The sequence below is a fragment of the Zophobas morio genome, unplaced genomic scaffold (assembly GCF_036711695.1).
Source record: "Zophobas morio isolate AGI-343-1 ecotype UQ-CSIRO unplaced genomic scaffold, CSIRO_AGI_Zmor_V1 ptg000011l, whole genome shotgun sequence".
NCBI lineage: Eukaryota > Metazoa > Arthropoda > Insecta > Coleoptera > Tenebrionidae > Zophobas > Zophobas morio.
The window spans coordinates 4,038,389-4,066,103 of record NW_026972116.1 but is presented as its reverse complement, the minus strand read 5'-3'; the positions used below and the strand labels follow the sequence as shown (position 1 = coordinate 4,066,103).

At 32.7% G+C, this 27,715-nt stretch overlaps 1 protein-coding gene and 1 long non-coding RNA gene across 4 annotated transcripts in view; both read right to left on the bottom strand.

The window, feature by feature from the left end:
* Window positions 1-634: 634 nt before the first annotated feature.
* The window catches only part of LOC135127422 (uncharacterized), a 45,658-nt gene continuing 18,577 nt past the window's right edge, over window positions 635-27,715 (bottom strand). For 2 of the 3 annotated variants that reach the window (XM_064053861.1, XM_064053860.1), the window contains exons 2-6: window positions 14,259-14,410; window positions 12,027-12,231; window positions 1,746-1,969; window positions 1,136-1,298; window positions 635-773 (exon numbers count right to left, since the gene is read on the bottom strand). In XM_064053861.1, the coding sequence (XP_063909931.1) occupies window positions 664-773; window positions 1,136-1,298; window positions 1,746-1,969; window positions 12,027-12,231; window positions 14,259-14,410 (854 nt within the window). In that variant the 3' untranslated portion in view covers window positions 635-663. The remainder of the gene's footprint in view (window positions 774-1,135; window positions 1,299-1,745; window positions 1,970-12,026; window positions 12,232-14,258; window positions 14,411-27,715) is intronic. The other variant, XM_064053862.1, reaches the window with a different exon arrangement.
* LOC135127421 (uncharacterized) lies at window positions 23,264-24,190 on the bottom strand. The gene is made up of 2 exons (XR_010280225.1): window positions 23,728-24,190; window positions 23,264-23,674 (listed from the first exon to the last, which is right to left on the bottom strand). It is a non-coding gene; the product is annotated as an uncharacterized LOC135127421 (long non-coding RNA).

Genomic DNA, 27,715 nt, shown 5'->3' with positions numbered 1-27,715 from the left:
AGACATATAATTAATTATGTTTATATTAATATTTTAATAGGGTAATTCTTTTGAAACGAAGGTTTGTTACTAAATTGATTAAGAAACATTGTTTTGATAATCATACATTTTTAATTGTCACAAAAAATATAACTGTTATCCAAATCTGGAATAAAATCCGTTATTATCCGTGTGGTACTGACAAATTTAACTATCAAACTATAAATGAATTTCAACAGTTTTGCTGTCATTTCCTCAGCTGATGACAACGAGTTTTTAAAACTTCCCGACAGTTTGTTGAAATTTTTGGTTTCGTAGGAATACGCATCGTTCCAAAATTTTATAGACAGACATGTGACATGTAGGTACGAAGTTTATGAAACAAATAGTTGAGATTACTGGCACAGATTACTGGTTTTTGAAAAGTTATAGGATCCGTACCAAACAGTAACTTTTAAACTCTCTGCTATATATCCGTGTGCTCCCTTTGAACAACAATTGCATTAAAGTTGTATCGAAATGACTTAGTTCAGTATTTTAAAAACAGAACCGTTAAAACAGGATTAAGAAGACAAGAATACGTATTATTAGTCAAAAAAAATCCATAACTGAAAAGGAGAATAACTTTATAAAATTTAATAATTTTAGTATCGAATAATTTATTTATGTTGGTAGCATACAATACTAAGTAGGAAAATACAAAAGCATTAAAAAGACATATCCCAGATGTAAAAAGCACTGATTTGCAGTTGATAACATGGGAAAATCGCGTTGCATTGCTTCTGAGTGCTCTCCTGAAAAAAAAAGAAAAAATAAAATATTTTGTAGACATATATATATACAGCATCGTAAATCACTTCGAAGTGGGATATTCTACAAAACTGATTACAATAGTTAAGTTTTTGTCATTGTGTCCTTTGTATAGTAACGTTCAATCAACCTTTGCACTTAGGGTCGCCCCTCTGCCATTATTCACTTTTGTCTTCCTGTTCCAACACATTTAGTGTCATGACTGATAAAGCTCGATTGAAAAAAGCGGCATTTTATTTTTACTGAATACAACAATTTAGTAATTACAGGTTACATTTCGTTCCGTTAACTAATCTTTCTGAAAGGGCTGATTGAACGACATTAAATTAGAGGAAACGAGACTTACTTTCAGCCACAAACAGTTTGACCGAATAGGGTTTCACCGACATTTGTAGGCAAGTATATTGTCCGCTGTCCCTCCACGATACCTTTGAAATCTTGAGTACGCCAATCACTTTCTGAGTCATTTCTCCGTAGAGGGTTCTCATGGAAATATGAGGGTCTGTCGTCTGGAACGGCAGAATTGATTAAGAAATTGGCAAGAGCGAATGTGCAATTAAGTCGAGAAGTTAGTTAACTACTAAAAAACGACTATGGGAATTGAAGGAAAATGCTAGTCAAAGTGGAACATCTACTAGCGATAGAATCCGAGTGAATAATATAACTGTCCGAGTTTATTTGCCAATTTTAAGTGACGTCGAATATAATACACTGCATTAAATATCAATCTCGAACTAGAGTTAACGCAGATGAGAAACAATTTCCTTATTATGCAACAATTTGCCGTTTGCTCGAACTTAGAGGTAACTGGTAATTTTGGGAATGTATTGTTCTATGCAACAGCAAATTGTGTTCCTCTACTGAATTCCAAAGTTGTTTCGCAAGGTGGGGTTACGCTAGGGATCGAAGTAGTAAATCCCACTCGTGTCGTGAAATAAAATAAAAAGAATGCTAACTTCAAAGAGTAGTTCTTTGTTGTCGTGCAACCACCGCACTTTCGGTTTAGCGGTCATGAAAACTCCATGCGCTCCAGATTGTGGAGATGCCACAGATAAGGGCGATATTTCACATGTGAAGGTCACTGGAGACCCATCTCGAACGTAAACTTCGCTCCGACCTTTTATTAGAGCTTGCCCAACCCATTTTGAATTAGTGTCCTCCAACTTTCGTACACCTGAAACTGAAACGATACAATTATAACGGATTTTCAGAGATCCAAGGTGCCTAAAGTACGTGAGTAACGTATACCACGATAAGATCGTTATTATGAATTTTAATTCACTTTTCAAAAACTTGCTTTATTCGTTTATTTTTTGAAATTGTACTTACAAATACACTGAAGTGTTTATCGGTCAAAAGTTAACAACTAAAGTCCTAATATATATATATAATTTTTTTAATGAGCTGTATTTTCCCTATACAACAATATCCACAGTATTTAACATTACAAAGTTAACAGTATCCTGAAAGTAAAGTTTCCCTAACTTGACATACAGAAAGTAAAGTAAGAGAAATCTTTTCATAAGATTTTAGTGGTATTAATTAGTTATATAATTTCAGGCTTTAGTAACACGTCTTACGATGAGATTAAAACAAACAAAATCAAATAAACTCGATAAAATTCTTTGCTATCTATCGAAAGCAGAAATAAGTGTCCTGATATCTTCAGTTCCGTGTCTATCAACATCGTTGACGATACCGGTAGAAATTATAAGAGATGCAGATATTTCACAGAATATAGACTCCACACTTACTTTTTTTATTATTATTTAATACCATTTTAGAAAATTTACTAAAGTAGTCGTTCAGCAGATGAACCCTGTTACTATACCTAAGTAGCTCTAGAAGCAAAAATAATCCCTATAAATAAAGGCAAAAATAATATGGATTATAACGCTGTAGTTATAAGCAAGTAGAACTTATGAAATTATGTTTAACAATCTCGGGTTTAATTTACTCGTTCCCAACAGCAAATTAAGAAAGTGTTGAGGACTAATCACACCTTCACCCATGCAACCCGAGGTAAACTCGCAACAGAGCAGTGCGCATGCCTACGATGTATTTTGCTGATTGGTCCTCTTATGCCCATTTGCACCAACGTTAGCGGTAAGCATTGCTTAGCTAAGCAATTCTTAAAAGTAACTACTTCTTAAATTGTACAGTTGTTGCACCGTCGCCGCTTAGACTCTACTTAACCAAGTAATACTTAGTTGGGGAATTGTGTAAACGTTTCATTTCTATTGGCAACACTGACGCTTGTTTGTATAGAAACGTCAAATATTTTAGGTTAGTTTGTGCGTGTGTAGTTCGAATAGTGCTGATATTTATTTTCTCTAACGTTGGTTGGGTGTTTAATAAAAAATGGGCTTAGAAGACAGTCAAATACCAGGTCAATATTGTTCAAAACCGGGGGACGGGAAATGAATTTAGAAGAAGTTTTATAACTTTTTTTTTGGGAAATTCATAATATTAACAAATCTATGCTATATTACTTTTTAATTTGATATTTTATTACATTTCCATGTTATTACGTTTAAATTTATTTTGCTGCTTCTTTTTTATTTCAATGTCTAACTCTAAAATTCGCTTTCGCACCTATAATTCCATATTTTCTCTTCCTATTCTTGTTCAGTTGTACCTCAAATAACTGTAGTTTCTCGCTCCCCTCTGGCGCTTTTTATTGTTCATATGAAAAATAGTTATTTATGCAACTAGTGCGTAAAGTGTATATTTTTTTCACGAGATGGAAAATTTGCCGCACGAATGTCTTCCTTTAAAAAATGACACGCTACGACACTTTTTCATTTAAATGCGTGAAAAAATGAAACACTATGACACGCTTCTAGTGCCATGAAATAAACGTATCGTTTATAAACAAAAATTAATAAAAAATGTTCCACTTTTTACGAACACGAAAAAAACATGTTATTCTTTACAACAAAACATTGTAACTGTGGTACATACCTCCTTTATATTTATTTTTAAATTGCTAAGACTTTATTTTACACTTCAGATACACTTTTGAGCACTGATAATTTTTAAAATTGGAAATTTTCGATTTCATGTAATCACCAAAATTATTATCCAATAGAAATAAAGTGTTGTTCTGTTACCATGGGTACCGCACATGCGTTGTATCGTTGTGTCTCGTTAAGCATTGCTTACAAATTTAAGCCTCAGGTAATCGGGCGCTTAAATTAAAGATTTCATAGAACCCTTTAAGAAAGACTTAAACGTTGGTGCAACACATTGTTGGTTTTAAGAAATTCTTAAATTTTAAGTATCTGACTTAAACGTTAGTGCAAACGGGCATTAGTATTTATGCGTAGAAAGTTTGAAGCTTGCAAGAATTTATAATGTACAAGTAGACACATAATTTGTTAAGTATAATTCCTTAAGTATAATTCGATTCTGGACGCTTCTAAGGTAGTGGCAGTCGTCAAGGTTATAATAATTACAATAATTATTACTAAGCATGAGTCTAAATGATTAGAAACGAGGTTTTAAACCATAGATAAAGGAGCATCGTATGCGCATGTTTCAATGAGTTTTTCTTTATAAAATTGTGTAATGACTAATGAGTTCATTAACTCTTTAGCAGGAACAAAATATGTATTATATTAAGTTGTATAAGCACAAATTGATGGTAAAAACAGCAGAATATTCCGTCAATTTTAAAGAAATGAGTAAGTAGCTTTTGATTTAATCAGTAAAATAAATTGCTCAGTGCATTAATTTTTCGAAACGCCCTGTATAGGTAATTCTAGAATAGTTATTTGTATTATAAACAAGGCGTTTCGCGAAAATAAGTTAATTTGTGGGACCGAGCCGATAGTCAAGGCCTGTAAAAAAGGGGTACAAAAACATATTCTGCGCGAATGATGCACAAGATTTGTTGTGTCGACCTTAACACAAAAAATGGTCGAAAGTTGTTTCGACAGAACTTCCCTCGCTCCTGAAGTACAATGAAACATATCCAGCATTTTCGAGTTGAGTTTTTTCTTTACACAATTTTGGAATGACGTCATCAACATTTTTGCAAGGACACGTGTATCAACTTGGATAGGTGCCGTGTAATACTTAAAATAACAGTACTGTATTCCCAAATCCATTTCTGGGAAATTGGAGTGAGCCGTTCATGATTTAATCAATAAAATTGACTCATTCATTAATACAATGATAAATCACAAGTAGAAACTCATCATTTTGGGTAGAATTTATTCCGCAAAATTTTGAGATGACGTCATTAATTTTTTTGGGGGAATAAACAGATTTTGATTAACAATTTACCATGCGTACAACAACTTTAAAACGTCCGCAAGATTTCAAAGTAGTTAGTTCTGCAATTCTTGATTTATTCAACAAAATAAATTGACTAATTCATTAATTTTTTTGCGTGACCCTGTATAAGCAAATCTAAAAAATAAGGTTCTTAATTTGATTAATAAAAAATTGGTCGAAGACTATAAGTATAATCCGACAAATCCAGCCGTTTAAACAAATTATAAAATTTGATTTTACGATTTTCGTTTGGCCTATGTAAAGTAAAAACCAGAGACATAAATAACACCCCTTGTCCTTCACCACTAAGTAATAGCAGTCTGACATTCAAACGTTTATTTATGTTTATATATATCGAAAGAATGCCACGTAGAAATTAGTTTGATTTGAATGAGTTTGTCTTCTCAAAACAGGACTAAATTTAATAATTGAACTATAATCGTAGAAAATGTTCTGAATGTTGTAGTTCTTACTTTATCATTGTTAAATAAAGAAGTGCGTATTTTTCACATTTTCGAGAAAATGGGGTGATTCGTTTTTAATTTGACCAATAAAAAAATTGTGATGACGTTATCAACATAGATACTACTAGTCACAACACAAAAGAAAAGTAGTCACAGCGTATTACCGATGCAAGAAAAAGAGAAGTAAAAAGGCAAGTTCGGCATCGAACCCGCGAGGGTAGGTCGTGTGCTTCGCCGTAAGGCGCATTCTCCCCGACATTGCCACTACTCCACGGAGAATGATAGTCAGTGCTATTAATATAACGTTATTATACTGTGCATATGTTTTTGCGAAAATTTGAACGTTAAGCGAAAAAACTGAAAGCGGATTCGTATACTACAAGTATAGGAATATATTTTTGTATAACATTTAATTCATTTTAAAATACGGTTCATTGAAATGACTAGGGTGATTATCCAAATTTTGGTTAGCATTTAGCCATCTACATGAAATTTCTAACATACCTACAAAATTTGAAAACAATCGGTCCACCAGTTTCGAAGATTACGTGTCTAATAAAAATGGATAGAGACAGACAGATAGACAGACAGACAGATACACAGCCAGACAGGCAAACGGAAAGGGAGACTACTTTTTTGGTACTGTAGGGGTCATCAAACATAAAAGTGGCAATTCGTCCGATGGACTCGATTACTATGCTTCCTTAGCTTACGCTCGGAGAGTAATAAAGATTGTTTGCAAATTTCCTGGTATTTATTTCACGTTTAAGTAAACACATACAAAACAGTGGTTTATTTTGATTTAAATTTTCCTAAATTTAGGACAAAAAATAATCTTCCAAATTGCCTTGTAAAACTTTTATGACTTAAGCGCCTCAGGTCAGAACACCCTTATAAGTCAAACTGGCTATTGTATAACTTAACTCAGTTCGCAGCTCCATTATGGCAAAAATGGACAGTAATAATAATCCTTGCGGTTCGAGTCCACAAAGCTTACAACAGTCAGTTTGACTTATAAGGGCTTAAGTTGCTTAAGTCATAAAAGTTTTACAAGGTATATGTCAAATGAGTTTATTTTACACGTTATCGTAGATAATAATAAAGAATAATAATTAAAAAATTCCCTATTATTTGTGGTATGTCTTACACCTGTGACAGTAAGTTGCCTGATCAGCTTGCCTATTGAGAATTACGTGACATTGTTGATCGTTGTTTCGGATAACATATTCCGAGTTCATTCTCGTGCAATTTGCACTAATTTTCACCTCCTACCGATTTTAAATTCGACATTAAGAACATAAAACAAGTGAATTGTAAGCCTAAAAAGAGATGAGGAACTTATTCTAGAGATCTAGAACAGGTTAGTTTAAGTTGTTTTTTTTTTTTTTCAGGGAGCTACTAGAGAGTTTGATTTTTTTCACGGAGCTTTAATGGTCTTTGATTGTACTACCTTTGTTGACCATACCATTTACTGAAATTAACTGAATCGCCTGTTTCAGTGACATTTTGTTTTTATTTACGTTTGCCATTCTTGTTTGTTTTCACATACATTTGAAATTATTGCCACTTTATGACTCAATATGATAAGCATCTTCTAGTTATTTAAATGAAGCGATTTGCATTTTTTAGAGGTCTGAATTAAAGTCCACGATCCTGCCTTTCGGGAAAATGTTCGTGTTATTATAATAAAATTTACAACAGTAATCTAAAAATACAAGTCTGTTTGAAAATATGTTATTACCTGTAACCAATAATGATTCACAAAATATAAAAAAATGATCAAAGGATAATTCGCCAAAACTTCACTCACCCCTGAAGTACATCTCAACAAATCCAGATTTTTAAAAAATATATAAGATTTTATTATTTAAAGTAAAGCTAAAGAAGCGTGCTCCGCGTTTGTTCAAGTGAGTTTTTCCATTACAAAATTGATGTTGATGACGTCATCAATATTTTTACAAGGATACATATATCAATTTGGATAGATGCAGTGTACTAATAGTAACAGTACTGTATTCCCAAATTTTCGGGAAAATGGGGTGAGTCGTTCTTAATTTAATCAATACAATAAATTGCCTAATTTTAATTTGTTTGTGGCCCTGTAATTCTAAAAACTGTGATTGCATTGATAAACTACAAGTATAGAGTCATAATATTTTGTATATTTCAGAGAGGATTTATTCGGCAAAATTTTGAGATGTCATAAATTTTTTCGGAAAAGATAAAAGAAATATTTATTAGACAGGCACCACTTGGCTTGGTGTAACAGGCAATATTTTGGATGTACATATGTAGTCTAAATAAATAAAGATAAACGAATAAATTTTGATTAACAATTCAACATGCTTAATTGCCTACAATAACCTTACAACGTTTGTGTGATTTCAGAGCATTCGGTTTAGCAGTTTCAAGATGAAATTGCAAAATGTTGTTGTATAATTTTGATTCTTTTACCAAAAATATGAGTAAGTGCAGGCATATCCTATTTTATAAAATTAAAAACAAACTTTCTATTACTCTCGATTACTATATTTTCTTAGCTTACGATCAGGACGGCAATATGAAAACATTATGTATTGTGCAATACACAATGGATTATGTTAACCAATGGTAATTATTATCAATGTTAGTTATCATCTTTGTCGCCTGTATAAACAAGTAATAACTTTTTATAATTTTTTACTACCCAAGCTTAAACAAAGGTATTATAACCGAGTGCATCGGGCGACTGGTTGCTTTTATGTTTTTTTAACGTTCCATGACCTTGGAGTTGAAAAAAATAAGTGTCCCGTTTCCGTCTGTCTTCCTGCCTGCCTGACTGTCTGTCTCTCTGTCTGTCTACCGTCTTCCAGATTTTCATTAGACAGTTAGTCTCCGAAACTACCGCACCGATTGTTGTCAAATTTTATATATATGTTATTAATACATATTATGTAGATGGTACAACGCCAACCAAAATTTCCCTAATCATCCCTACCAATAATGTGATGACGTCTCTTCAAAATTTTTCATAGTAAATAGGACTTAAATTTTATAAAATAACATACTCCCGGACTTGTTCTTTATGAATGTGTCTTCAGATTTTCCTCGAGGCACCCAAATTTTTGCGAAAAATGGAAATTGTACAGCAACCTAATATAAACGGTGTTCCTTTAGCGTATCGTTTTTCTTGCTTCCTTGCGAGCATGTGACGTGAAAATAGCACGTGTTCGAATGTGGCATGGGTTTTTTTGTTTCTTATATTGTTCTTGCTATTATCTATATTTTTTGGGAAAATAGCCGGCGATGCTTAATTAATTAGTCTTTTCTTTTATGTTGAGGGGACAAAATCAATTAAATTTTAGCTTCTTTTAACACAAATGCACACTTTGATGCCGAAGTCGATACGATATAAACGTGCTCATGGTCGAATTCTTTAGAAGTAAAAACATAAACAGTCGAAGTTAAACAAATACTGAGAAATAAAAAATACTTTGTTCCCCGTTGGTTATCTGCTTTAAATATATTTCATACGCGGGTGTATTATTTACGCCACTGGAGTGAGGGCAGGCAGTTCTGTCGAAATAATCCTTACATCCTACATTTTCTTGATTCTATTTTCCTTTTTGTTACCAAATACCAAAAAAAAAATTGAAAAATCTGAAAAATTATGCAAACTAAGTAGCTCAAGAAATAAATACTTGATTGCGATTAAATTTTTAACACAGCATTAAATTACCACTCTACGCCAATCAGATGTCGCTAACTCACTAAAGAAATGCCTCGTTAAATGCGTGATTTCAGTAAAAATATTCTATAAACTGGCCCTATGTATTAAATCTGAGGTACTGGCAAATAACTAGCATTTTATTTTATAGCACTGTTATTATTTTCACCATAACTGAAAAAAAAAAATTAAGTACAGTTCAACAAGTTCTGCTTCTTCGAAAAATTGTAAAATTTGATTTTGCGATTTTTGTTTCATGATAACTTCTATAAAATAAAAACCTGAAGGAGAATATGGAATATATTTGAAGCAGATAACCAACGGTAAAAAGTGTATTATTATCAGCCTACATGCTTAACTTCCATTCTTTATGTTTATGTTTATACATCGAAAGAATGTCACGCTTATAATGTAGAAATTTATTAGAAACAAATTTCTGAATGAGTTTGTCTTCTTGAAACAGATAATTAAAACTATTAAATAAGCCACAATGGAACAGATACTCTGAGTATTATTATATATTTTTTTTGTCATTAAATAAAAGAGGTAGAAAGAGCTACATTTTCATCGTTTAGAGAAAATGAGGTGACTCGTTTTTAGTTCATCAATAAAAAGTTAGAAATTTAATTTTATAAAATTTATTGCGTCTATTATTTTATTTTCAATTTTTCGGACACTGTATTTGTTCGACTGAAGAAAGAAGTTTTGTGTAAGTACATTCATTGATGTATCATACTTGACTTTAGCCACGACATCCACCTTTGTTTTAGTCAACAGTACTCAAGTTTGCTTTAAAATGGTACCGTCATCCATTCTCTGCCACCGTTTGCGATGTTAGTAAATTCCACTTGTTCATGAGTCTATTTATTATAAATTTGGCGTACGATGTGTCAAGTCGCCGATAAGCAAATGACATTGTTAGAGACTCCTGTGGAGTTTTTTTTCTGCATTCGTTGATGTATCAAAGCAGTACTTTAGTTTTGTATATGACATCCAATGCACTGGTTGATAATTCGTACTAACAATAATAATGGAAAACTATTAATGCATTGTTAAGAGTACGGTAAAGTGCAATGTAATACTAATAGTGTTCCTATAACTGTATTGTATTCTCTCTCACATTATCGAGTGTTGCGTTTTTGTTTTGAAAGATTTTGCAACGCTGTGGGATCCGTACCCGGAACTTCCGTCTGCAAGACAAGGCTCTCCTTGAGACATCCATGAGGCCTGGCTTACAGAGCTGTGTACTAGGTAGCAAACAATAACAATAATAATAATAATAATATTAATAACCAAAAGAAGGGCGGATTCACAAAACACAACTGTGGGATATAATATTTTATGAAATTTAAGTTATGTTTAGTGTACAAAATTTTGAGGTGATGTCATCACGTTATTGGTGGGGATGATTAGAAAAATGTTGGTTAGCGTTTAACAAACTACATGATATTCCTAATATACATACAAAATTTGACAACAATTGGTCCAGTAGTTTAGGAGATTATCTATTTAATAAAAATTGGGACAAACGGCAAACAGACGACAGACGGAAAAGGGAGAGCCATAGCTACACTAGGGAAGTAAACATATAACATGATCAACTTAGAATATTTATGTTTATAATATATCGAAAGAATGAGACGATTAAGCACACAGCAAGATGGCTGATTTGAATAATTTTGAATATTATTTTTGGATGAGTATATCTGTTATTATGATAATTGTTATTTTATGACTATTTAATGTAGGCAAGTGCAGCATTAGTGTATTGTTAAATTTTCGAGAAAATGGAGTGAATCGTTCTTGATTTGAACAATAAAAAATGTGGCCCATGAGTCATCGAACCAGGACCTTCGCGTTAGTAATTCAACATTTTTACGGCACCGAATTTACTACATGTCAATACTCTGATAATAGTAATTTTGTAATTTTTATTTTTTTGCGAAAACCTGGATCCCTAAGAGAAAATTCAAGACGTAATCATAAACCACAAGCACAGGAATATGTTATTTTATAAAGATTCAATAAAGTTACTATGCACAATTATAAGGTGATGTTATCAAAATGTTGGTGGGGATGATTAGAGACATTTTGTTTAGCGTTGTACTATTTGCATGGTGTTCCTAAAATATATATACAATAAAAATCGGGCCAATAGCTTCGAAAATTATCTAACCGACGACAAACAGACAGACATAGGGAAACGGGAAACCTACTTTTTCGTACTGTAAGGGTCATGAAACGTCGAGAAAATATGCAGATAGCCCATTCTTCGATCGACCCCATTGCAATACTGGAATTTACTTACCGCTTTAAAAATAGGGCCAGTAAGCGTTACTTACCGCCCGATCGTGCGAAAATTACCATTTTTCTCTTATTCAGATAACTCGGTAACTGTTTAAACAAAATCTGGTTTACAGAAGCTCCCAAAACTTATTTATTATAACTAGTATTCAAGAAACTCAAAAACTCAAGACAATAGGGAAGAATAAAATTCAAGGTGTTTATTGTTCCTGGGCAACTGATTGTTCCATAATATTCATCTACAAATATGAAATTTGTTTTAAGTCTTGATTCCAATAAACAACACGTAATGTCCTAAAACTGAATGCTTCTTTATAAATTAAAGCACATATGTAATATGTAAAAATTTAAAATGTGAATTAAATATAGGTATATTAATTTCTTTTGAATACAATGTATAATATATGATAAGAATTACATTTTTTGTCTGCAGGTATGGATTCAGTTACACCTATAACTTAGAGCTATGTGAATGGAAGTACCTGTAAGATTGAAGGCTAGACTCATCTTCGGATCGGTATTGACCTGACATTCGTATCTTCCTGTATCAGATAAGAGAACACCTCTTATCCTGAGTCCCCAGAAATCTCCAGCTGGAGAGGGAACAGGTTCGAACCTGTTATCGCTGGAGAACGTAAAGCGACCCGACGTCAGGATATGCAAGTCTCTGCTTCTAATCCAAGACACCTGTAACACACGATTTCCTTTAAGGAATACACAATGCTTTTAAGGATTACATTTACATGCGCGAAATGTATGATTCTGAGGGATTTTTCTGATAAATGTCTGCTCTTTTTAAGAAACACGCTGGACGGATTTGTCGCAATACGAAGCGGAGATTGTGACAAGTGCATTCCAAAATTAGAACGTTCGTAATGAAATTTCTGGTGTAAGATGAAGTTAACAAAGTGTGATGAAAACTGGGCCAATTTTTAATTACGAGTTAATTGAAATTTAATTATTACTCAAGAGCGTAACTTCAATAAAGGATCCGATATGATTATATCGATTCTTCAGCTGAGTAAATTTCAACGTCTGTTATTAATTTTTCTCCTTGGATTAGGGGAACGAGGGGCTTGTTGTAACAGTTTTTAGGAAAACGAGTATAATTTGGTATCTATTTGCTGTTTGACCATTATAAAAGTATCTATCGGTAGTCTAACTATTCCTCTATTGGACTGAACAGGCAAAAGATCAAAATTATTCACCTTCACTTCACACCAGGCATTTTCTTAAAAAAAGTGCATTGTTACAACTTGCCCCGTGGTTGGGGCTAGTTGTAACAGCCATGAGACAGGTAGTACCAGTAAAACTAAAGCTGATGTTGATACATATTTAGACTTTATTTTTCAAAAATCAACACAACACTTCATTATATACAATTTTTCTTCAGTAAAACTGAAATAAACTTTTAGAAAAAGAGTCAACATTAGAAATTTGAGTGTTGTCTTCCTTTTTCTTAATATATCTGGAAAGCGATATATGGTATAGGTCAAAATTTTGGCTGGCTGTTCGTATGCTAGGTACGAGATTTGTAGAAGTGAATTTGGGATAAGTTGTAACATGTTACAACTTGCCCCAAAGCTATTGTTACAACATGCCCCGTAGCACAATTTTCTACATTTCATTACATTTCGACAAAATTATGTGGCTTAGCGTCAAAATGTGTAAGGAATATCAAAGCTGAGTAATTTTTGAGCTACATGCAAAACTAAAAGTTTTAAATTAATTAATAACTGATACGAAAAACCAAATTTTACTAAAGCAATATTTTACATTACTTGGCCAAAACGAAACACGTGCACACATCCACTCACTGCGCTGGCTCAAGGAACAGTGGTTGTGATGACATGATGTCTTATGGTGCAAGAATTAAATTCAGTAAAATACCTGACGTTAAAGAGTTTAAATTGTGGGTAAAAATTTAGTGTTACAACTTACCCCTGTTACAACAAGCCCCTAGTTCCCCTACTGCACCCATTGACCTCTTTTTAACCTTTACAATACTGCACCTTGAAATACTTGAGTACTGAACGGTAAAGTAAAATTTAGATACAAAGAACGCAGCTTAACGACAGTATGACTACTTGCAAGAAGACCACAATAATGATAAAAACTACAGGAATGTTTTGTAATGAGTTGCTGTTGTGAAACATAAAATCCTCTCTGAGAAGGCAGAAAGAAAAACTAAATTCAAATTACTCGGAAAAAGCTTATTACAATAGCCCCTTACAATGATTTCCATTCTGACTTCGTTCTTGAACTCGTATCGTTTTATCCCTTTACATTTAAAACTTATAACAAAGATATTTCTAAAGCTGAACCGAAAAGGATTTAATATTTTATTCTCTTAGTTCTGTGGCCATTTCAGCTTTGATAATTCAAGAGCAGACATAACCATTATTACGACAAAAGCAGAAATCTTTGCTTGAAATTGTGCTAAATGTGATGTTTTTAAATTTCCAACTTGGAGCTACTTTTGAGATGTTATCCTCGCCAGTCTGCTACAGGTGTAGCCCTTTTCATAAATCGTAAAATTTTATCTGCTGCAATTAATCGTTTCGTATCACCCGGTCTTGGCTCAGTTTACGTCTGTGGCTTTACAACGAGGTGTCAGTGTAACATTAAATTATAAATTACAACTTTGTGTTCGATTTAGTGAAAATTGGGTCTTGACGTAAGTGGAAAACAACTTCTCGGATCATAAAACTTACAACTTTATCGCCAAGATATCTGACGGTGCAAGGTAAAAGAAGCGTTTGACCCTCGGTGGCTTCGACTTCTCTTATCGTAAAATCATCGAAGACTGGCGACAAACCCAAATTGTGGTCTACAACACTTTTTGCAGTGCTAGACCAAGAGTATCCTGAAACAAGACGATTTATTCGTGAGCTTATTTAATGCCTACGGTTACTGACTGAGGGAGAAGGGATCGGTTTCACGGTTTAAATGTTTGGCACACTTCCAGCCATTGCATTATCTAACTCTATACACTATTAAAAAAAAATAAACAAATAAATAAAATATATAGAATACTGGAACGTTTTCAACACGATGTGGGATTTAACGAATTTAAGTATAATGAATGTGTGAAACACGCCAAAGTACAAATTTTAAATCCAGGCCATAAATTTATACTACGAATTTAATTCGGAATGGACGTAATCAATTAAACGCAGTTTAGTAGCAGCGTGTCAGTTAAAATTTAAGTGATGTTGCTAAACGACCAAACACAAACATACGATATTTTCCGCTTGTCAACTCTCATGTATTTTATTGAAATTTTAATTTTCGACGTGACACAACACTTATGAAAGGTAATTTATTTTTATCATAATTTATAAGTAAATATTAAAAACTATTTATATCACCCAAGTTAGAAATCCTCTTTCGAGGCGCTGCGTCCTAGTGTTAATCTGATTATTAATTATCGCAGTGATAACGCGAAATTAAGTAAATTCTGCATGTAATTTTCGCAATGCGGCTAATGCACAATTCCAATTTACATAGAAATCACCGGATTTAGTCCGGATTTGACCACAAGCACGAGTAATTATTATCAGGTAAGCAACTGCGGTTGAGCCAGTACAACCAACAAGAGAATAAGCGTTTAGTTTCGTAGAATTAAAACAAATCTGTAAAAGGATGCTGTAAACCAAACTGTTCTTGTTCATCGTATTTTATGGCAAAGTAATCGGACAATTCGAAAGGAGCTATTTGGGTTCACCGTAACAATACTTACCTGCAGATACATAAAATATATCATTTCCGGAAAAGAATTCTTATTGAAAGAAAAACGTTCGCGAATCTAGTAGCATTATAGAACACAGTTAGAACAGAATGGGAAATAATTTTATACAGCAGACAAATATAGAAATTCAAAATGACAATAAAAAATCATGCAGGAAAATATAAACATAAAAAATATACGTATTTCCATAGCCAAGTTTCGTTTTTGTTTTAAGTAGAAAAGAAGACAAATTGCGCGTGATGGATGATAGTGAAGAATAATACCGAAAGAGATAAATGGCAGACTCTAAACGTATACATGAAAAGGTATATGGCGTGAATAACATTGTAATAATATATAACATACTTAAGCCATAAGCTAAAAAAGTGGAAATATTCAGTAATAAGGCAGAACTTTAATCTATTGATGTAACTGTTTTTCCTACGTAGTAGTAAGGATTCAGATTTAACTAGATCGCACAAAATGCTGCAGAAAGCTTTTTAATTACTGTGAAGCTTTTTACATACATAATTATAAGTTATACAGGGTCATTATAAAATACTGTAGTCAACTTACCTATGAAAAACAACTGAAATTTTTGTCGTGCCGCTAATCAGCAAAATGATTTGAACTCTTATGAAATGTCACGAACGTCGAAACAAATCTATCAAATGTGTCAAAAATTGAAATGCCAGGTTTGTGGTTTAATTTCATTTTAAATAGACACGAAAATACGCCAGGGCAGAGCATTAGGGGGTTGCAGTGTTATCGAGCATTTGTGGACGCTACTGCAATAAATAGATACATTTCACCTTCAAAAGTTGTAAATTGTAAGAAAAGCGTTTAAGGGGTTTGTCATGAATTACACCTTGGAAAGTCGTTGGGAGTGAACAGAAAAAATCGTCTGGTCTGTTTTGCAAAGAAACAATAATTTTTCAAATAATAAAATCCAAAAAGTGAGGTTAAATTTGCAAGGTAAAAATTGTGAAAAATCACATAAAGGACAATGGCAGAACAAGTCTTATAACAGTTAAAGAACAGTACCACTGTTTTAAAATTACACTGAGTAGTTTTTGCGGTAAATAATTTTGCTAAAGTTGTGATCCCGCGAAAGTCCAGTTTGTAAATTGTAAGGAATCGTCAAAACATTGGTGCTTTTCTCTTGAAAAAATACAACTGAAAGCCTTGATCTTCGTCTCTACAATAAGTGAAAACTGCCATCTCCAGGCAATACCTTAAGCTTTGCGGTTTCTAGATATCTGAAACATGCCAGATCTGCATAACAGGAATGTCAAAGAAATTCTACTCAAAACACGCCCATATGGCCATCTTAATATCAAGATTTTTAAAAATTTCTATAATAAAAAAGATGAAAAAAACAATAAAATTTCAGGAGCATAGTGTTAAGAGTTCTGTAGATGATTACGAGACCTCTTGAAATAACAGAATGTTTAATAAAGATTTTTTAAACTTCCTAGTAATAAAGTTACTAGAATTATCACTAAACAGTAAGTTGAAGTAAGTTTTAAATTAAGAGAATGCAACTACCACAGAAAGAAAAATTAAAGTTACTGAAGATAAAAAAACTTTATTGCAGTACCTACATACACTTTTTACATCCAATTTTGTGTATTGACCACATTCATTTAGTTGAAAAAATATCGGGTCTATGAACTGTCGTCTGGAAACAGCTAACCCCACACCAACCTTCACTACGTGTAATGGTGTTTCTTCAAAAACGTAAGGATTTTCAATACTCCATATTCTGAAGTTCTGTGAGTTATCGTCCATATTAGCTTCAAACCAACGACAATACCGGACGCGGAGAGAAAAACAGCTGATTGCAGCTCCTGAACCAATGAAATCTTATATGGATGCATATGTAACTTCTCTTTTACGATTTTCTGACACGTGCTGTATGGTACACCAGACTGTAAAGAGTTTTGACAAAGATTTATTCGGACCTTGTTCCATTCTCGTTCTTAAATCTTCAACAATGTCTTCACTAACTTGAGGTCTCCCCGTCGGTTTTCACTTAGAAACGTTACCAGTGTCGTTAAATCTGGTCACAATTCGCCGTATATGCGTCTTCAAAGATTCTTACTCAATGACAACAAGATATTTCACCAGATACTCGTTTTTAGACGCATCTACAGAGTACACTCAATCCCCATCCTCATTTAACAACCCATTACAGTAATAGGACATGATGATTGCTCCAAAAAATAAACCATTCTAACCTAAAAAAGTCATTTGTAACACTGACCATAGTTACTCCTCTGTGTTCATTACCTGAGATTATTCCATAATCCACAATGATCTGAAGTTTTGTAAAAACTGTTTTTTGAGACACTTGGGGCCGGTTTTTCAATCGATGGTAGACTAAAGGCTTTGGTATGTCGCTATAGAAACCATTGTTACAATAATGAAAAAACCTCTAGTAAACTATTAGTTTTGAATTTACCATCCACTGAAAAACCGACCCTTAAAGTTCGAACAAAGGGGAAGACAACAAAAATGAAAACAAGACAAGTCAATTAACGCACAAAGTGTGGGAAAACGCACCAGTAATCAGTACAAACGAAAAAATTGTTGACATCCGACAGAATTTGATAAACCGTTGGCGCCGAAACAGTTCAGCCACTAATGTGGCGTTAAAAATAAAAATTCCAATATTAGTGTAATCCTTTCCACAAAACTGAAAAACGCGGCACACAATGTCATGGCCTTCCTTAAATACAATATTTTATAATGACCCTGTATAATAACTATAATAGTTATTCGTATGTATACTTATAACAAGTGCAGTAAACAATATCTTACAAGTGAGTCTGTACTTGTTGCACGAGATTTACCGAGTACTTGTAAGCACACAATGTCACTAATTCGCTCATATTATAAACAATATTTTTCGTAATGTTACTTCCTCCTAAAAAGTAATCTAATTACATACTATACAGTCTACATTCGCAAAAAATCGTACGATACAAAATTACATAATACATTCAAACATGTATGGTGTATTCAGTAGATATGAATTGAAAACATTAAATAAACAGGTGATATGTAATGAATTTATATCATACTGTGTCGATTTTGACTACTTTTCGTAAATGTCATTTCCCGGACTTGACCGGTAAAGTCGATTACCGGACAAAGCTGGTAAAATTGTCACAACGCAATAATAAAAATAAAAGAAAAATGTGGATTCATTTACTAAAAAATTGGTCTAAAGAGTTTAGACAGTACTTCCCTCGCCATCACAAGTACAAACTCATCATATTTTTTGCATTTTAGATAGGATTTATTCAGCAAAATTTAAGGGTGACGTCATCAATTTTTTTAGGAGGGATGAACAAATACATTTTGAACAAAAGTTTACCATGCTTATAATAACTTTAAAATATCTCCAAGATTTCAAAGCATTCGGTTTTGTAATTCCTGATTAAATCGATAAAATAAATTCACGCATTCATTAATTTTTTTGAGTCACCCTGTATATGCAAATCCAAAAATATGAATGGAATGATAAATCACAAGTACAGACTCATCATATTTTGTACATTTTAGATAGGATTTATTCAGCAAAATTTTGGGGTGACGTCATCAATTTTTTAGAGGGGATGAGCAAATACATTTTGATAAAAAATTTACCATGCTTATAATAACTTTAAAACATCTCCAAGATTTCAAAGCATTCGGTTCTGTAATTCCTGATTAAATCAATAAAATAAATTGACGCATTCATTAATTTTTTTCAGTCACTCTGTATATGCAAATCGAAAAAATATGAATGGAATGATAAATCACAAGTACAAACTCATCATATTTTTGCATTTTAGATAGGATTTATTCAGCAAAATTTAAGGGTGACGTCATCAATTTTTTTAGGAGGGATGAACAAATATATTTTGAACAAAAGTTTACCATGCTTATAATAACTTTAAAATATCTCCAAGATTTCAAAGCATTCGGTTTTGTAATTCCTGATTAAATCGATAAAATAAATTCACGCATTCATTAATTTTTTTGAGTCACCCTGTATAAGCAAATCCAAAAATATGAATGGAATGATAAATCACAAGTACAGACTCATCATATTTTTCACATTTTAGATAGGATTTATTCAGCAAAATTTTGGAGTGACGTCATCAATTTTTTAGGGGGGAAGAGCAAATACATTTTGATACAAAATTTACCATGCTTATGATAACTTTAAAATGTCTCCAAGATTTCACAGCATTCGGTTCTGTAATTCCTGATTAAATCAATAAAATAAATTGACGCATTCATTAATTTTTTTGAGTCACCCTGTATATGCAAATCCAAAAAATATGATTGGAATGATAAATCACAAGTACAGACTCATCACATTTTGTACATTTTAGATAAGATTTATTCAGCAAAATTTTGGAGTGACGTCATCAATTTTTTAGGGGGGAAGAGCAAATAAATTTTAATAAAAAATTTACCATGCTTATGATAACTTTAAAACATCTCCAAGATTTCAAGGCATTCGGTTCTGTAATTCCTGATTAAATCAATAAAATACATTGACGCATTCATTAATTTTTTTCAGTCACCCTGTATATGCAAATCGAAAAAAATTGAATGGAATGATAAATCACAAGAAGAGACTCACCATATTTTGTACATTTTAGATAGGATTTATTCAGCAAAATTTTGTAGTGACGTCATAAACTTTTTAGGGGGGACGACCAAATACATTTTGATCAAAAATTTACCATGCTTATGATAATTTTAAAACATCTTCAAGATTTTAAAGCATTCGATTTTGTGATTCCTGAGTAAATCAATAAAATAAATTTTGCGCATTCATTAATTTTTTTGAACCACCCTGTATATGCAAATCCGAAAAATATGAATGGAGTGATATATCACAAATACAGACGCTTCATATTTTGTACATTTTAAATAGGATTTATTCGACAAACTTTTGAGCTGACGTCATCAAGTTTTTGGAGGGGATAACCAAATATATTTTGACTAAAGATTTATGATGCTCTTTAGAGCCTTAAAACATCTGCAACATTTCAAAACATTCGGGTTAGCACATTCAAAATTAAATTGGAAAATGTTGTTTTATAATTTTGATTTTTTTCCAAAAATCTGGACGTTTCGGGCAAAAACTCAATTCGGAGTCGTAAACGACATGTATAGGACTATGTTATTTTATACAATTTAAGACCCATTTACTATGTACAATTTTGAAGTGACGTCATCGCATTAATGGTGGGGATGATTAGACAAATTCTGGTTAGCGTTTTACCATCTAGATGATATTCCTAATATAAGTACAAAATTTCACAACAATCGGTCCAGTACTTTCGGAGATTATCTGTCTAATAAAAATCCGGGACGGCAGACAGACGGACAGACAGACGGAAATGGGAGACCTATTTCTTCGTCTTCTAGGGGTCATGAAAGATCGAGAAAACGTAAACGTAGAGAGTCGGCCGACGGACTCGATTACAATACTTCCTTTGCTTACGCTCGTGAAGTAAAAACAAACTTGATTTTCTCATAGAATATTTTGGCCATAGTGGTGATGGATAGATTCTCTTACACTAGAAAACAGTTGATTTGTGAAATAATCATTTGATTGAACATTTAATTCTCACTCACCAAATCTAAGCAGTATGCTAACATAACTTCCTAGCAAATTCTTTGTCCATTATTTTCCCATAGCCACTTGCAAAATTCACTAAGAAATTATTTTTGACATCTTTCAGACAATTCCCTCGGAATCAATTGGGCACTCGCTTCTTCAGATTCTTTCGAAATTTATTTAGGAATGGTTTGGAAATCAATTTTTATTGCGAAAAATTCATAAAACAAAGACAATAATTTTTTTTTTCAAACAACCGTTGCTAGCAGTATCCACGTGCATACATGCAATATTTAAAGCAAATAGCTAGATTTACTTAATTTTTTTGAAATATCAGATAAGTAATGTCAAAATATTTATTTCAAAAAATCAATGAACTAATCACAGTGTGAAATATAACACCATACGTTATACGTCTGGTAACTTTCTTCACAGTACTCGTTACGAATTTCAAGGCTCGGCTCGCACGTATATTACTACCGGCTTTCTACAAATTATTGTAGGGTCGAAGTAGATCATAGAAACGTGCCACCTCTTACTTTATATGGACTTTACTAAAGTCCAATGACTCACGACAAATACCACAAGCATCTGTATAACTGGTTGCTTAAATGCTTCATTTCTAATTAAAAAATAAAACTAATTCAATACAATAAAAAGAAACAAATTTATTACAGTTAAACATCACAGTAAATGTTGAACATGTTCACCATTTTGTTCAAACCACATGTTCATTCTCTTTTTAATTCCAAAAATGTTCTGCAATATATTTTCGTCAATACTTTGGACCCACTGTACAATTTCATGTTACAACACGAACTTCTGACTGCTGAGGAAATCTTGTCAGAGATGTCTGCAGATTCTGCTCAAGTCATCTCAAATCTTCAACAACTTCCTCAGATACTGAAGGTCTTCCAGGAGATTTCTCTAAGTCAACACTGCCAGTTCGAACAAATCTGTTGATTACGTCTCTAATGTAAGCCTCTAGTCATGTTTCTTGAATGATCAAATCACGATATTTGGCCAGATATTCTTGCCTAGAAGCAGTTACAAAATACACATACTCTTCTTTTACGAATTTTCACAGGCTTCGCTTCCTAGCACAAAAACAAAATTTTCGTAAGAGTTTTGAAAACGACTGTTTTCTTGTTTTGAGCTTGGATCAACGAGAATTACTGCATTTAATACTTGAAAAACGTTAAAACAATGGAAACGATGACTTTAAACGACAGGTTACAAATGACATTAATGACAAGTGAGAACTGTCATAATAAGGCATAATTTCAGCGAAGCAGGATTTTTTGATTCCATGGTCAACTACACCCTTAGAATCATTTATAAAACCCTGTATAATCTAATTGTAAGCAAGAGTTGTACGTCTCCAGCAACCGTTATGAAATTGTTATTGTTTGACCAGTTATCGTGCACATCGATAGTTATGAATTTTGATTACGCCCTGCGTTTGCAGCAGGCAATTAATTTTGAAACACGATAATTGAATTTTCTTTGAAATCATCGGTAAAATAAACGTTGTCAGTGGTTAAGTGTATATTCAATTACTCGATTGTTTCATGATTAACCTGCATGTTATGTTGACTTACTAAACAACAAGCAAGGTATGGTATAATTATAACAATGAACATAAATACAAAGAGGATAGAGTGCTCTTATTGTTGTGAGTTCGCCAAAGCAATTATTTTATAGAACGACCATTCGACTCTATTACCCGTGAACATAAATACCGAACAGACGACGCGCAGGGCAGCACCGAACACTGTACGATTATTTTTCGTCGACCCCTACCAACAAACATTCGGTCAAAAAGGAAATCGCGAAATGTTCAACTATTTTTCATTGGTCACGTTCTGGAAGACAAACTGTTTTAATCAAGAAGACGACAGACCAAATACAACTGATCGAATATTATGTGAGTGATTTTTACGAAGAACACGTCCAGATGTTCTTACGATGGAGTTGAATATCTCGTTTCGTAACGGGAAATTCACTTTGCCGGCATTTTACACACTTATTTTAGAAATAACATAGTTTCATATTTTCTACACTTGAAACAGAACATCAGATGTTAAAAAAAACAGATAGGTCGTTAATCATCGTTTCTGTAATGATTCTAAAATCTGGAAATAGACTCGTCATTTCTAGGTGCGTTAATAATAATCGTTACCTTAGTGCAAAAATGCCACACTGGAAGCACCGAAACGTTAAAATATTTATCTACTTTCATTATGTAATGTGCCAGATTACAGGTTTTTCTTTGATATTGTAATGGTAGTTTTTACCGCACTAAGTGCGGTAAAGGAACAATTACCGCACTAGTGCGGTAAAGAGTGACTTTTAGAAAAGAAAGTTGCAAAACCATTTATTAACATAAATTACACAGTTTGAAACATTTATAAAGTTAACTCCAGACGCTGTTCCTATGTTGAAGCTGGGCTTCTCCACCGTGACCTAATTTGTTGAACCCACAGTAACTGAAGAACCCATTATTTTCGTAGCAATTATTTTCTTATTTTCGACAGATATTTCAACATATCCTTCTGCCATGCTATCCGACTTCCAGCCTCTATGACCAAGCAACATGTTAATTATTCCCTGAAAATTTCCTCTCCTTATAGCAAATTCCACATAATTTTAGTTTTTGAATTCAGTAAGGTGATCTTGATAAATTCTTTTTCGGCTCTAACGTCTCGTGTCGTCAAATTTGTCATCTCCTCGTGTCGACAAGCACCAAACACTCCGACTATTAAAACAACCTGAAACTATATAAATTTAAGATTGTTTTTTATTAATATGAGCTGCAATTTGCCTTCATAAATAAGAAATCCTTATCATTCATTTTCTTAATAAATTGATTTATCTCTTCTTTGGAAAAAATAAACGATTTTCTGGGTCGGTAACCTTCTGATTTCCGAGAAGAAAGCCACAACCTGATGATATTCAGTAATATCAATATTCTTGGTAATCAACACCCAAGTTCGCAACATGGAATATCGTCACCATAAGGAGGATGGTTTTAACTTCTCTGCTTGTTCAGCAAAATAGGAATGCATCACCTTGTTCAGAAACGTCACCAATTTTCTTAACTTCCATCCATTCATCAAAATATTTGTACGCTATCTCGTAACGTTCTTTAGATTTACCAGGAACTAACGTATCGATAGCAGATAGCAGATTGAGCAGCCACTTCAATATCAGAAGGCAAATTATCCTCTGAATCACTAATTTTTGCACATAAATTGCTTTCACTGAACGCTTGTGAAAAACGTAAACAAATCAGTAACTAAGGTTACTAATTTAGCCGCCTTATTTTTTCTCCATAAACACAATTTAAAAAATTACAAAAATATCTGTGTTAATTATTATGAAAATTATTGAAAGTAGATAAAACGTTGTACAATATTTGTATCGTAATGTTTCTTTACGATACTTGATGGATTATCCAACTCGCCTTCGGCTCGTTGGACAATTTTTCCATCGCGTATCGTAAAATTCCACATTACGATACACATATCGTAAATATCTATTATCTTAAGTTTTTAAAATTTACAAAACTTGTCTTTGTTACTACGTTAAGAAAAAATTAAAAAATTCAAGTCTGGACAATGTTTATAGCAAAAATATGATAAAACAGAAGACATTTCAGATTGAGTCTAAAAAATTAAAATTCTTGCGATTTGATATATAGACTTAAGATAAGTAATATACATTGTCATTGTAAAAACTCAAATTTACAAAGCAGCTCTATAAAAACAGGAATTAGGTTCAGCAGTGCAGGCTACCAAATTCAACCATATTTAATACTGGTAGACACTAATTACAATATTATTTAAAATTACTGTCACACAATAACAATAATTAATTCTGAAATCTGACAGAGGATAACGAAAAATAAACTTGTGCCAGACTATTTTCAACTTAACGATTTTAGAGATTACTGAGTTCATGGGTTGATTGGTTAAATTGAAATGTTATAATATAACTGCTGGCTACCTGTGTCGAGGCCAGAGTTGGGTAGTTAAATTTTGCTACGTTATTTGCTTAATTTAATGCACGTTGAAAACGCCATTACTACGCGGGACATTTGCTCCATTTGCGACAATATTTTAGAACATTCTAATTTAAATTCCGAAAATAATGCTTTTCTTTCATTTTATCTTGTATTACCTCTGACTCCGCTATCTTCAAGATACTTTTAAATTAAAGATTAGTCAAACATTCATTAAAAAAATATATCTTAAAAATACAAACCTGTATAAACTTTTTTAACTTAATACTAATCTGATGAATTAGTATCTTTTAATTTCACTGAATAATAGATATGAACAAGTTTTTCAGACTTATCCTTTGTTAATCTGGTTCTCAAGGGAGAATGCACAAATTACCAATTTGAAAAAACACGCTCTAATTGAGCGGATGATGCTCGTACGTTAATTAGTTCTGCGAAAATTATTTTATAAAAAAAATTCTTCTGTAATGACTAATGAGACCCCAAAAAGGTTTATTGTTAATAACACATTTGCTCGTAAACTTTTCAAAAATATCTTCATTTCTTCTAAAGTCTGAAGACCGTCTAACTCTTCAGCATCAAGTTTTTCCAGAAAAAATCTTCTACTAATGATGTCTGATTTTCTGATAATATTATCTGTTTGTTTTTAGAATTATTTAACAATTAATGTTTCTTTTCCGGTGATCGTTTATTAATGAGGCGATTAATGCATAATTTATGTACGAAAATAGTTCATTAATAAGGCTATTAATGCATGATTTTAGGCAACCAGACATACACGTGAAATGTCATATTTCTGAATGTCAAAAATTTCCCAAATCAAGATTCAAAATGGGAAATTGCATAGAAATGGATTCTTTAACTCTTCCGGAAGTAGAAAAACCCAAATGTGGGGTCACTAAATTTACTTCCAGAAAGAAGCAAAATGCTTTACAAAAAACCTACGATGAGTCAGTTGCTTGGTGCGCCGGAAAGCTGGTTGTAAGGTACTCGAAATCCGTATTACTTGCATCTTTCTCCAAAATTTCCCAAAAAGGCTTGTGGCCAAAGTATTCTATGCTTCGATCCACTTTATGCATCCGTCGTGATTTGGACATATCCAACTAATGTTTATTCATAAAAAATTTCACTTGTATGTTTGGTTGCATAACTCATATTTTGAATTTTCAATATTTTTTTTTTAATTACGATCACCGGAAAACTATTGTAACTAACTCTACTGTTAATTGGCGATTAATAATCTCGACCATTAACGCGCTTGTTCCTCGCGCGTTAAAATATCTCGATTATTAATCGCCTTTATTAACAAACTTGTTCGTTAAATAGCTATTAATTCGTGCACAAACCAGAGACGAATGTTTGCACCAGGAATCAACCCCAAGAATGTTATAGAGTTGAGACTATACCGAAGTTGTGTAAATCTGTGTTGTAAAAAACAAACTATGTACTATTAAACAATTTATGGCGTTTCTTCATTCTCAACTATTTCACCATTACCGTAGGTATATAAAACGTTTTCGGAAAATTATTGTCCATGAGTTTTCCTAACTAAATACAATTGTTTCAACTGTACTCTGTCAAACTTGAGTAGTCCTTGATTGATGCAACTCTTTTCAAATCATCACTTTATGTCTATTTTTACCATGAGATGTTATGTATCTACTCGTTCCTACACAGTCAAAATAGAAATAAAAATTGTATACGAATCGCAAGTACAAATCAAGTACCAGTTTTATCACCCCAGCTTGAGAAATCTCCTCCTACAGGATGGAAGATAAAATATTAAAAATAACTAAGTTCAACATTCTTCTCACAATCACAACATCACAATCTGCAACATTAGAGTCTTTAGGCACAAAAAAATTTGTTTGATGATAGAGATTTTTTGAAGAATGTTTCCGGATGAAACTTCTTTTATCACAAGTGTTGTTTCATCACAGAACTGTAGATATTTATCAAAGGATAAAAGTCATCCTCACTGATGACTAAATAAAGACGAAAGCATTGATAAAAAGTAAGCGTATGCTGTGGCATCGTTTATAAACTGAATATTTGGACTTTTTACCTTTTTAATAACATAAATGCAAAATTTTTGTAAAAACTCACTTGTGGAATGTGATCTATAATTTTCCATTAACTGAAACAATTTCAACAAGATGGAGCATCAGCTCATTATGATAAATTTGTACCACGATGGTTAAATCAATATTTTCCTCAAACTCAGTTCTTCTAATAATAATACTAATACAGTTGGACTTTTACTTTTATACCATTGGTACCAACGTGCTGGAAAGAAATTCTTTACAACTTAAAAATCAGTTTTTATTGTAAATCAGCAGTTGGGAGTAGCAGCTAGAGATGAATGGCACATTATACATATTGTACAAAACAGGTCAATTTAAATTAATCCATTTTCATTGCGTTCTTCGTAAGTTATTTTATGTTTTGCTAATACGACTGTTAAATATACATTCTTATCAATTAAATAAACATTTCGTTAGGTTTTTGTTGTAGTTTTCTTGTCCTAACCGTGGCGTACCTGATTTAAATCTATCTCATGTTTCCAAATATATACTTTTTTTCATCAAAATTAGAAAAAACATCCTGTATTTAAAAAAATGACCCTAATACAACGCTCCCCTAGTCTATACCCAGGAAATAAAAAATTACAAATATCATAACGTTCCTACTTTTTGTATAGTTACAGCGATATAGGTAGGTAACGTACAAAATGGCTAATTTAAGGAAGAATTTTGTAAAACAATGAAAGGATCATGATTTCTGCAAA